The 12,870-nt window shown below is 52.2% G+C and overlaps 1 protein-coding gene across 1 annotated transcript in view; it reads right to left on the bottom strand.

Annotated features, from left to right (window-relative positions):
• The window catches only part of POLR1A (RNA polymerase I subunit A), a 75,910-nt gene that overhangs the window by 11,537 nt on the left and 51,503 nt on the right, over window positions 1-12,870 (bottom strand). Inside the window, exons 19-27 of the mRNA XM_014852806.3 lie at window positions 11,587-11,685; window positions 10,424-10,576; window positions 8,937-9,019; window positions 6,382-6,547; window positions 5,268-5,489; window positions 4,328-4,542; window positions 2,245-2,412; window positions 1,152-1,287; window positions 521-678 (exon numbers count right to left, since the gene is read on the bottom strand). Of these exons, the coding sequence (XP_014708292.3) occupies window positions 521-678; window positions 1,152-1,287; window positions 2,245-2,412; window positions 4,328-4,542; window positions 5,268-5,489; window positions 6,382-6,547; window positions 8,937-9,019; window positions 10,424-10,576; window positions 11,587-11,685 (1,400 nt within the window). The remainder of the gene's footprint in view (window positions 1-520; window positions 679-1,151; window positions 1,288-2,244; window positions 2,413-4,327; window positions 4,543-5,267; window positions 5,490-6,381; window positions 6,548-8,936; window positions 9,020-10,423; window positions 10,577-11,586; window positions 11,686-12,870) is intronic.

Here is a 12,870-nt window from a genome sequence, read left to right as displayed (position 1 = left end):
TGCTCATTCTCCCTACCAGAAGGGAATCAGAATTTCTCTGTAAGAAACCGAAGGCACAGTTATAGAACTGGGGTTGAAGAGCAGCATGCCACAGTATACCACTCATTATTAAGAGAGATAAATGTATCGGGAACCACATTATGCTGCTTGGAACCACATCATGCCAAAAACTAACACCACATGCTGGTATGACATCACCGCAGCATCACTACAACAGGCTCCATTCTCTTTCAGTACAGATACTTCCACATCTTAAAGCCTACAAACCTGAGAAGATAAGACTCATCAACCAGAGAAAAGAAAAGGTTCAAGGAGTGGTGGGTGGTTGAGGCAGTCATACCCACAAGCCAGATCAGGGGTGAGATGTCCAGATCAGGCTGCAAGACCTGCTGTTTTCCTAAACACTTCCCATGAAGGAGGACTAATCTGGGCAAATGCACACTTTCTCCAGGAGTCCTGTGGCCTGGAGTGCTCAAGGTCAACAACAAAGTCAAATGACCAACGTAGCTTGTGTCCTGACCTTGTTTCCATGAAGTGCAGGATGTCCTCAGGTCTCAGGCACTTCTCCTGCTGGTAATATGCATGTGGCAAGAACTGAAATCGCAGCTGGTACACCCGGAACTTGTTTTGCTTTTCTCCCATACAGAAAGACTCCTCGACATCAATTTTCTGCAACACCTAGAACCAGGCAGACAGAGAATCCAACTTGCCCAGGTCCCAGTGGACTGTGCATTACAAGTGGGTTATGGGAAACCCAAGGGTTTGTGGGGACACAGTCTGGGGCCACAGGCCAAAACCCCAAAGAAACTCCAGTGAGCTCTGCAGGGGTGGATCCCTTGAGGGGGCCCAGAGCTGGCAGGTCACCTTCAGAGAATGATCAGAGGCTGGAGGGAGTGGGCTCCAGTGGGGGTGGTGAGCTAACCCAGGAAGCATTTTTATTTTTAAGGCACATGAGAATGCCGCCAAACTAATGATTACTTTTCAAGCTTCCTGATCCATCTGTGCTTGGCACCTGGCAGAGAAAGCATCCTCTCATGAGTGGAAGTCTGGGCCCAGGGCCCAAGCAGTCAGTAAAATCTGTTCTTCTCAGATGGGAAGATGCAGGAAAATGCCTCCACCCAGTCTGCAGCGGGTCCCAGGGAAACACTTACCTCCCCTAAGCACACCCTGGTGAGCTGCTTCTTCAGGCTTTTCACTCTCTTCAGTGCTTTCTTGGTGTTGAGCACGGGCACGCTCATCATAGGCGTTTTGATGTTGGCGCTGGCCACCATGAGAATCTCCCTCAACCTGTCACAGAACCAGGGCACATGTGATCATGAGAGGTACCCAGATTCCTATTTGTGGGAGGCCTTTCTTGTAAAGATGTCAGAGTTTTTCTGGGATCTGAGAGAGACCTTGGGATCTTGCAGGGAACTACGCTGGATCAGAGTCTCCCAGCTGTGGCACTGTGTGTGACAGCGAGCAACTCTCCTGTCAGTTTCCTCCAGTGGAACTTGGGCTCTTTCAGGACAGGGCTGTCTTGTTCTTGTTTCCTACATGTGTCTTATATGCAGCAGGTGCTTAATAAGAGCTTACTGAATGAATGAGCAATGCAGGAAAGGTAACTAGCATCTGCAGTGCTCCTTCTGGGCGCAGGCACTATGCTCCAAGCCTTGCCCATGAGGTCAGTGAGCCTGCACAGCCCGACTGCAGGGTGGGCCCCCGCCTCCTTTCCACACGTGAGGATTGGGAAGCTGAGGAACCTGTCTGAATCACTCTGCTAGAAAGTGGCAGCGCCAGGCATCGAATGCAGGTGAGTCTGACCACCATACTCTTCCATCTGGCCCAGTGGCCATCATCCTGCAGGGTGCGTACATTTACCTCAAGGGCCAAGACCCCTCTGGGTCACGTTCTAGGTGAATAATACCCCCAGAATTGGGAAACCAGGTGACCCTGCATGGGGCTTGTTACCAACATCCATTCCTGAGTCTTGACCACAGGATAGTGCAGTTTCACAAGCATCCTTGGGTAACTCTGATGTACGAGTTGGCAGAGGGATAAATGGAGATTCTAAGAGGTCTGGGCACTGATCCAGCCACAGAAACCAGTTGGGCTCTGGAAATTCCAAGCCTGATCCCCACTTTGATGGGACCTGGTCACACTCACACACAGACACACACACACTCTCTCTCTCTCACTAAATGACCTTTTCCCCAGGAGGGGGCTAGGACAGACCCCACCCCATCCACCCTTGTGGCCCTGCACCTTGGAATGCCCAGGGTGACATTCATCTCGCCTCTGCCGGCAAAATGGAAGGTGTTCAGGGTCATCTGTGTGGAGGGCTCCCCGATGCTCTGTGCAGCCAGCAGCCCCACAGCCTCACCGGGGTCACACAATGCGCGCTGCCACTTCAATTGCAGCAGGGTCCTCAACCTGGAGACGGGGCAGAGATGGCAGCAGTTAGGAGCACAGACACCGTCTGTCTGTTAGGACCTGCGGATGCCACCCAAAACCAGGGTGTACGGAACTACTACCTCTCCCTCTCCGGGCTTGTTTTTCCTAGGCAAATGACCCTTCTCCTCCTTACATTCCTGCTAGTGACCCTGGGATGTCCTAAATTACACAGCACAGATCCCAGCTGGGTGGTTGAAGCTCTGGATGTCCAGGCTCGGACAGTTCACGTTCACCCTGAGAAAGCCACGTGTTCACTCTGCGCCAGCTACCACAAGCCCCCTAAGCAGTGAGAATTTCTGAGCTCACTGCTCACATTTTCCTATGTGAATTCTTTTTTCTCCACTAGCTGTGACAGTTTGGAGAGGGCTTAAAGCTCCCGCTGTACAAACTAGGAAGAGGTTCCCTAAGCAGTTCTGGGGATATAGGAGAGGAGGGAAGAGGGTGTTTATTTTCTTAATTAGTGCCAATGGCTGCAGGCCACATGGACGTATGCACGCCATACAACTGTGTAATTTAGCAACCATTCTTCCTATGAAAGCTGGCCCTTCTAGTATAGCCACAGGAATGCTGTACGACCCCAGCCCATGGAACAAGGAAGGGGCTCAACAAATGAAGATTAGACAGACAAATGTGTGAATGCAGAGGAAACTAATAAAACTACGTTTCTATGCAAGTTCTTTTTAAAAGTCAGACTTTTTGCTAATGGGTCTTTTCTCCCAATTACTTCAAACCAGCAAGTTCTGAGTGCATGGCAGGATTGCTGACAGGAAAACCTTCAAATACTTCCAAGAACTTAGGAGGTGCACTCAGAATTTGCTGCTTGCTAACAGGTTCCCTGCAAGAGCCACTGAGGCAGAACCGCCTCCTCCTCTCAGCCCTCTGAAACCAGGTGATGCTCCCTGAGGCTAACCTCCCCCCTCCCGATGAAGCACAGCTGGAGGGAGGCCGATGTGGTCCTCCTGAAGGTAACCGCCAGCATCCTGAGCTGCAGGGAGGCAGGGGAAGAGGGCAGGCGGATCAGGGTCTTGCTCTTGCAGCAAAGCCCTGCTGGCAGCTGTGATAACGCAGCATGATGGATTCTATCTGGGAATCTCTAAGGCCTGGCTGGAGAGACCACTTTAAGGGGCAGAGAACCCCGTCCCTCCCCTCCTGTTCCTCTACTCCCTGCACCCTGCCAGCCTCTCCACACACATGGCTGGCTTTCACCCGTGCAGGACGAGCAGCCAGGCTAGGGCGGACATCTCAGAGGCCTTCCAGCTCTGCAGGCCCGGCTTCGAGAGCTGAGTGGGAAGGATCCCCGACAACTGCTCCAAACCCCCAGCAGGCACTTGGATGTTTTAACCCATTGTGGCTCGGTGCTGGTTCAAGCCTGGCTTCCCACCCACCTAATGGACAGGATTTTTTTCTTGTTTAATCTCAATTTTTTATGTGTGAACAAGTCCAAGCTGAGGACTATGTGGTCCTTCTTCCTTAAAACTTTGAAACTCAAAGCTCAAAGGATCATGGAGCAACCAGATCCAACCCTTCAGGGAAGGCTGAGACAGTGAATGATGTGCCCTGGGACACAGCTGGCAGCTGCTGAGTGGTGACCAGACTCCCTGCCTCTCAGTCAGCCACGTCCACCACACCAAACTCAAGACACAGACCATTTTTGCAAGCGTCTGTCCCAGCACTTTTCTCTGTCTTGGCCCAAATTGGGGGGGTCCACTCCTGCCTAGCTGCTCTTGCCTGTCCTGAAGCTCTGAGGGCTTGTAAGGTGCCCCTTTGGTTTCACTTCCCTCCCCCTGCTGGAGCCTCAACCCCAGGAGGCTGCCACCCTCTTCCAGAGTGGGTAGGGAAGGGCCTGACAGCAGTCTCCTCCTGCACATGTTGTGCAACAAATCAACGTCATTACCTGTCAAGAGAAAGCTCTGATTTCTCATAACTCCTTTCTGCTTGAGATGCCCACTCGTGACTGTAGTCATCTACCTTTTTTTCAAATGTTTCCGACACTGATGCAAAGTAGATGTCTGGGCGCCAGACAGACAGACTAGGGTCAGGACAAGGAGCCGCCTTTTTCTGGTATTTCCTTCGGCTCTGCTCATCTAACTCGCCCCACATCCTCAACATCTGAAAGAAAGGACAGGACTCAGCTACACTGGAGGACACCAGGACTGGGCTTCTCTTCCTGGCACATCCAGTAGGATAAGGAGGATGAAAGACACTGGCTTCAAACAAGAGGAGGGGAAAGACACAGAGATCTGACTGCACTGAGAAAACCCTCTCAACAGCTCAAACAGGGAGAAACCGAACCCATCCCAGGGCGCACTGCCTGACCCTGACTCTGAGCTCTTCGTCCTGGCCCATTCAAGAACAGGTAGCTGACCATATGAGCTACTGTCCAAACTGGGATTCTTTCAGAGTAAAACGGGCCACTATTAATAACAATGCTAGGATGAGAGCCATTGCCAAGACCGTCCTAGGCCAACAAGGACACAGTCACCATGAGCCAGGTGGCTGTGCTGGATCCCTGTTTGCCCCCTATCCAGGCTTTCACACACTCAATGGCCCAAAGCTGTCCCACATAGACTGCTTCAAAGCGCTCCCTGCCTCCCTGTTCCTTCCCGCCTGGGGTGTTGAGGAGCCCAGGGTACCAACCCATGAGCTTCTCCTGCTCCTGTAAAGAGTCTTCTCTTTAACTTCCTATTTGGTGCCACTTGTTACCTGACTAACAGTGAATGAAGCCGGATCACAGTGTTATACCCTCTATTAGGAAAACAACCCCCCATTTCCTCAAGCCCCGAGAGATGCCTATATGCACCAGGCAGCGGGGATACAGACGTCCCCCGCATCACCTGGTGAGTCCCGGGGCTGCGGCCGTTCTGGTTCCCACCCTCGACGTTCGAGGCTTTCACAGCTGCCTGAATTTTCTGGGAATAATTCAAGAAGGCGCCTTTTCTCAGCAGGATGTTGGGATGCTTGCTCTGCCATTTTTTGATGGCTCTGAAGTGGCGGAGAGCTTTTTGGGGATCTGCTCTGGATAAAACTTCATGGAGGTGCTTCGATTTCATTATCACCTAAAACAAAAACCGCATACACAGACCCAAGAGATGAGGGTGTGCCATGAGGGCTACGTCACACAACTTCACAGGACCAAGATGGTCTGTGTGGAGCCCTCACGTTGCCTCTCAGGGGGGCTGGGCACCCACTGCTAACTAGGGCCCTCGCTTTGTGCAAACCAGACTTGGGAGCTGGTGGTCTTAGGACCTGAGGGGGTCACGGAGGAGATGCCAGCACACGCAAAGCCCCTCCAGAACACGGGGAGTTTCTGGGAAGAAAGGAGGAGGGGAAGGGAGGGCGGGAGCTTTGGGACAGGCGCTAGGATGGAACGAGGCAGCACTAGAGTGCAACCTTTAATTCTGCCCTCTGCTGCATGACCTTGGACAGGTCATCGTGGTTGCAGCATCCCAATCTTCCAAATCGGGAGACTGCTCAGTTAACGGTGAGGGTCACTCCTGGGGCAGTCAATTAAGGCATAAAAACCACGAGCTTGTGTGTCAGACAGGCTTCATTCAACCACTGGCTCTGCCACTGGCCGGCTAGTCACTTCAGCTCTGATACTCAGTTGCCTCCGCTGTAAATGGGTAGAACGCCCACCTCCCCATGTTGCAGTGAGGATGAAACTAGATGGTATCCACAGTGCGTTTCAATTTAGAGCCTGGCACACAGCAAACAGTCCCAAATGATGGCTGTTCTAGAGAAGCATGTGCATTTCTGCCACCTCTCATGAGGAAAGTCCACAGAGGGGCCAGGAAATGTCACATGTTTCAAGGTATCGATGAGTGCTTTATCAACTCTTCCCACTCTACTTTTCACCAGCCACTCTGACCGGGTGGCAAAGATCAGGGTGAGAGGCCCACCGCACAGCCCCGCCCCACCCCTCCAGGCACTGAGGGTCTGTCACACTACCTCGTAGTTGCTAGCGAGGAAGGGGAACTGCTTGGGCTGCAGGAACTGTGTCTTGGGGATGTCCAGGCCATCCTCCCCATAGAGGAACTGCACCACGCTGCCGTCGCTGTCGCGGACTGTCAGGTCGTACTGGACGACCAGCCCCTCCAGGTGTTTGATGATGCACCTGTAGGGAGACCCGGCTCAGGGCTCACCAGGTTCATCAGGCTCCCCACCTCCCAGGGCAGCCTCTGATGGGGGGCGTTGGAAGCAAGACTCCACAACGGGCCGGCTCAATGCCCCGGGCTCTGAGCCGCAGCATCTCCCTGCCAGCGGCTGCATTTCCTGAGGGTTTTCTGGGAGGAGGAGGCTACAGCTGTGTGACTGAGAGGTTGGCTGCCACTGCTCGACCCTGGCTCCCAGCTCCAGCTCCAACAGCCACGACCACTCCCTGTCCTTTCACTCTCCTGCACTGGAAGAACTCCCCAGGGACCAGAGTCCCTAAATCCGCAAGGCAGGGAAAGCAGAGGGGCTGCCTCCCCACCCAATGCTTCACCAACACTGTTCATCCAGAGGTTGCTGGGGACACTACGGGGACATTAGGAACTAAATGCTAACGTGATAACCCTAACCAGGTGTCCTTTTTCCTCAGTCCTCAGTAGTCAGCTGCCTCCCTCAGCCTCTCTCTCTCTGCTGCCCTGGTGCTGACTCCTTAGCATAACTCTGGCCACTCTGCCTCAGTTTCCCCCCTTCCACTTTAAAGAGGAGGTTTTCTAGGAGCCACTGTTCCCCTGAGCTCCATGGACAGAGCTCAGAATTAGTCACCACTGTCACCTTGGCACCCAGCCCAGGGCCTGGCAAGGTTGGTGCTGAGCACCCCCTTCCCTCAGCTGAAAATGCTGACGTGCCGTCAGCCTTCTGCTCTGCCTGCCTCACTTCACAGGGCTCCACCTCTCAGCACAGCAAGGCTGCATCCCCGGCCTCATCTCTAAGGCTCCACTGGAAGTGTTGACCTGAATATCCTGCTGTTACTGCAACCTCAGCCGCCCACACTCTCTCCCCTCTGCAGCATCTTGCTTTCTGTCAACCGCGCCATTGTGCTGCCACTCAGGCCTGAAAACTCAGCTGGCTCTGACATCTCACTGCCCCTTATTCCTGCATTTCAGCCAGTTGCTCCAAGTCTGCTTCTGCCTCCCCACTGCCACCCTCCTGAGGCAGCCTTCCAACCTGGCCTGGGCCTCTGCCACAGCCGCGCCAGCCTCCTCCTGTCCACCCCATCTGAAGCACTGTACTCACCCTGTCCGTCACGACCCGCCCCTGGAAGATGCATCCCGGGTGCTTGCACCCCCTGCCCTAATGGCTGCTGCTCTTCCATTCTGGTCAGGATCCCTGACATCCTCCTTCTTCCCACCCTGCGTTCAAATGGCCTCGGGGACTCCTGCCTCACACACGGATGCCCCACCTTCCTCCAGACTTATCTGATCATCTGTTTGCTAGTTTTCTACACTACACATGTGTTCTTGGATGATTTAAGTGAATAGAGGGGAGGTGTGACCCCTGTTCATGGAAGGAACTGGCCATGCAATCCACGCCCCTGAGAGGGGAGCTCACCAACCTGGCACTACCAGCTCTGCAGACAGGCTCCTCACTGATAGGCATCCAGATGGGTCTCCACCCCAAACCCACACTTACCCTTCCTACCCGACCCCATGGGCTGTAGCTTTGGGCATCAAGGGCAAGGGAGCAAATCCAGGGATGCAGTTGGGGAAGCTGGAGCTGAGAAGCAGGAGGAAGGAGAGAGCTGGAGCAGATGGGCAGACTCTGAGGAGGGGGAAGAACAGGGCTCTGCCTCCCTGTCGGCAGTCAGCAGGGTTCCCTGAAAGTGTAACCTAAAACCAGGCCCGGGAGGTGTGGGGATTTATTTTTGCTGTCTCCTCCATTCCTACCACCATTTCTACCAGCACAGGTTCTCTGGGCTCCAGAAGAACCATTATCAAAAATCCCCATGGCAGAGCCTCCCCACGCTGCACCCCAAAGGAGGGAGGCTGGAGCGCAGGGCCCTGCTGCCTGGTCCTGCCGGACACTCTGGAGTCAGGCCTGGGTCAGTTTTAAGCTTCATTCCCCAACCTGCTGAAACAGGTGTTACAGTGCCTACTTGTTCCATTTCCTCCCAGAGAGGAGAGAAAACACACAGGTCTGGGCTGAGGAAGCCCGACGTAACGCCTGCATTCAGGAGGACAGGAACTCCAGTTACAGACTCACAGGCAGGGACCCCGGGCCTGCAATCCCCTCTGCACTGTCCCAGACTGCTGAGCTCTCCCAGGGCGGAGGATGAGACCTTCCCCTGTATCTGTAACCTCCCCAGGGAAAGGTACACGGGGCCCTGTGTCAACCCCTGAGCTCAAGTGCTACCAGTCCTTTAGAAGGAGAAAAATATCTATTTTCTGTCTCAGCCAACCATGGACATTTTAAAGAAGTTTTTTCATCCAAGGGAATCCTTGGTGAAGTGTCAATGAAAGTGTGAAGGATGACGGGGGTAAAGGGTCCTGGGACACTGATCCCCTGGTGCTCTTTACCTCTGCAGATAGCCGGAGCGGCTGGTTTTCACCGCGGTGTCGACCAGACCCTCTCGCCCTGCCATGCAGTGAAAGAAGAACTCCTGTGGGAGAAGCGGGACCCAGGTCCCAGAGGTGGCAGTGAGGACAGTGCTTCCTGAAGGGTGGCTCAGGCCAACGCCTCCAGCAGCCTTGCCTGACCTCCTCGGGCCCTTGGCTTTGATGACTCCGATGGCCCCAGTGACTTCCGCCTTCCCCTGAGGGTACCTTTGTCTTGTCCTCCCCCAGTGCAGAGGGACAAGTGGACGAGAAGCAACAGCTCCTGTTTACATGGGCCAAGTGCTCCACCTGCATTCATGCATTCCATCCTCAGTATCACACCCCACAACCCAGGTTCCAAACACAGGCGGCACTGGTGCCACATCACTGTTGGGTTTTGCCCACATGTCTGAATTCTGCTTCTAACAGTGTTAACAGAGGTACATGGTATTTTCCAAACTTTCTGACTGCAACCCATAGTAAGAAATACATTTACAATAGTAATCAGCAAACACATACATAAAACACACAATGCATATAAAGATACGTAACTCAAACCAGAACTTTATGAAACTCTCCCATCCTTACTTGGATGCTTTCTTTACCACCCTGTTCTGTTTCACTACATAAAGAAATGCCGGTCACTACCTATTACAATGATTTCATGATTCACTAAGGGGTCGCAACCATAGTTTAAAAAATTTTGGTCTATGTCAGCTCTCCACCTCCCTTTGCCAGAGGCCACAGATGATCACTGGAGAGTCCATGTGGGACCAGTGGAAGAGCCCTTGGAGCAGCCAGTGACCTTGAAACAAAGGGTCAGTCCTGTTCACAAACCTAGGTTTAGTTGTCTGACCACAAGGGTCACCCTTGTAGAGATGCGCTGGGCTAGGGGACAAAAGGTACTAACATTCAAAAGGCCATTTCTGACAAGTGTAATGAGAAAACCCTTCTCCTCGGGGAGAATCCTGTTGTTGACTGAGGGAAAATTAGACATTTGCTACAGCTAGTTAATCTTCCCACTGTGAAGGCAGACCCACGGGAGGCTCTCTTGAGGGGGTGTCATGAAATACGTCTCTGTGATGCTCCTTTTGGCAACGGAGAGCAGCCTGGTGAGGGGCATCCCATTCTCCAGCGGTCTTCAAGGGCAGGTAAGAACTGGTTGGGAAGGCACATAGCAGGAAAAGGTGGAGCTGGGATTGGTCTTATTCATCTTTTCATTTATCAGCAAACACTGAGCACCCACACGTGCCAGGCACTGTGCTAGGCTCTGGTATTACAACGGTGGACATGACATGTTGAGTGCTTATGGTCCTCATGGGCCTTAGGGTCTAGTGGGTAAGCAGCAAATGGCATAGCATTTATTATTTGAATGTCTTTGCTCAAAGTTGTTGGTGAAGGTCACAGGCCTCTGACCATTGAGCCTGGAAATGAGGAGAAAAGCCAAAAGGAAAAACCAAAATACCTACAGGAGGCTTGATGCCGGTGAGGAATCTGCCAGTGACAAAACCACCAGCCCTGGGGGTGAATTCATAAGGCTCAAAGCAGGGCAGTGACTTGCCAGACGCCATCAGTGGGGGTCTCCGACCTTCCAATTCAATCTGGCCCAGCAGGCACGAGATCTGGGGGAAGGAAACCCAAAGGAAACTCAAGACCCACGCGCGTGTCATCCTCAAAGGAGAGGGAGTGCCTGCTCTGCAAGAAAAGCTGCACGGAAACTGAGTTGTGTTGAAGGCCAACCCAGATTTTTAAATGAACCAGGGAAGCTTGCTTTTTAAGAAAATAACTGCATTTTCCTTTTATTGTCTGAGAGAGAGTTTTCATGTCTGGGGTCAGTTGTAAATGGTCCATGTTTGTAAAAGGAGCCACGTTTCAGAATCTTCACTTGTTATACCTGGATGGGACCTGAGAGTCCTCATGGGGAAACTAAGGCCCACAGGGAAAAGTTATTTACTGTGATCCTTAAATTCTAAGGCCAAAAGAGAATAAGACCACCTATTAACAGTCTTGGTGTGGGAAACGACAGTGTCTGGATTTCACTGCAGTGAAGGGGGCTTCCTGACGGCCTTCAGCCTTTTAAGCCCATTCCTATTACTGTACACTCACTGAACGACGAGATGGTCCTTAAGACCCTCTCAGGGTCATCAAGACCAAAAAAAAAAAGCTGCTAAGATTTGTGAAAATGCTGCCATAGCGCTGCAGTAATCTGAGAAAATAATGGACCTCAAATTAAGGGTTAAGAAACTTCTGGGACAACGGTTATAATGGAATACTAAATGAAACGAAGAGATCGTGCAAAATTGCAGGATCTCAGCTAAGATTATGTATATACACACAGTGTTTATATTTAACACAAATATATGTAATACAATACGTAATACAGTATGTAAATTTACAATGTCTGTACTGTACATATCAACATCTGGATATTTACATCTGTGTTTGTCTATAACAGTGATGTGTTAACAGCAGTTAGCTCCTGTACTGATTTCTAAGTGCTTTTATATTTTTCAGTACTTGCCAGATTTTATACAGAAGGTAGATCCTTTAAAAACCAGAAACAAATCTGAACACCGCCTCCTGCAATCACCCCACCCTTCCGGCAAACCAGCCAGCCCGCCTTTGCTCGCACCTGCATGGTGTTCACAGTGGAACCTTTGGCTCCAGACTGCACCATCATCTGCAAGTTGTTCTCTGGGAACTGTCTGTGCAGGCCAAAAGGCATGCACGCCTGTGGATTAAATAAACACATGGGTCAGTGACTCCACCCCTACTCTGAACTCCCAGGTTCAAAAAGTAAACCCAGGATGCGAAAGCAACAAACTCAGACTATTTATCCAGAGATAAGCGCCAAATCCCATTTTAGGTAAGAAGTCTCTTTTGGCATCAACCCTTCTGTTAGAACCCCTTGAGAGAAGTCTAACTGATGGCCCCATGTGCGTTCTTGACATCCTCTGCCAGGGAGCCTGAGGCTCCTGTTGCTGGCAGACGGCAGCAAAAAGGGAGAAACAGAGGAACCACCATATCCAGTTTGTGGGTCTAAATAGGAGCTGGTTAAAAATAACATTTAAGGCAATGCCCTTGAGAAATCACCCAGCAGACCATGGCCTTGGTTCCTGCACACCTGGCAAGGACGACCAACATCTGTCATATTCACATTTGCCAACATGCCACCCGAGCACCACGTGGGAGTCTTGCCTCAGCTCCGGCGCCAGTGGAAGTGAGCAAAGCTGTCCAGGAGGAGCCTGGGGAGATGCTGAAGGGAGCTGTGGATCTATTTAATCCTCTGTCTATGGTTGCAGAGACCCAGCCAGACAGAGGAGAGGCAGACTGAGTGGAAAGAGGGGAACCGGAGGGACAAGAAGCAATTCTGAGAAGCTTCTGAGACAAAAGCCCCACCCCCAGCATTCTGGGTCAACCCTGGAATCTGAGCCTCTCAGTTCTTGGGGCGGAGCTGGGAAGGCTCCTTTGAACAGGACTTCTCAAGGACAGATTGTACCAACGAGAGGTCTGAGTTCCTGGCAGCCTAAGGGATGCCGGACGCCAGTCAGGAGGACTCCACAGGCAAACACTGACTTTTGTTGAGCGTTGGCCTTGTGTCCTCCTCACTTCCTTGGGCTGGGCCTTGAGGCCCAGGAGGCAGGGGAAGGGCCAGGCTGCTTCCTTTAAGCCACAGGACTGGGAACCCCAGCTCTGGGGCAAGAAGGTGGAGAGAACCGGGCGGTGGTCTCGGCTCGTGCAGGGATTTCCCTCTCCTTTCTCCACTGCACAGGAACTGGCTCGGTGGAAAAGCAGACAGGGGCTCTGGAGCCCCGCGGTGCCAAAAGCATTGTGTAAATTAGCTCCTTAATCCTCTCAGCAACTCTATGAGGTAGGTGTTTCTCACATCCCTACCTCCAGGTGAGGGAACCAAGGC

Source organism: Equus asinus, chromosome 6 (assembly GCF_041296235.1).
Source record: "Equus asinus isolate D_3611 breed Donkey chromosome 6, EquAss-T2T_v2, whole genome shotgun sequence".
NCBI lineage: Eukaryota > Metazoa > Chordata > Mammalia > Perissodactyla > Equidae > Equus > Equus asinus.
This window is presented reverse-complemented; position numbering and strand designations above follow the sequence as displayed.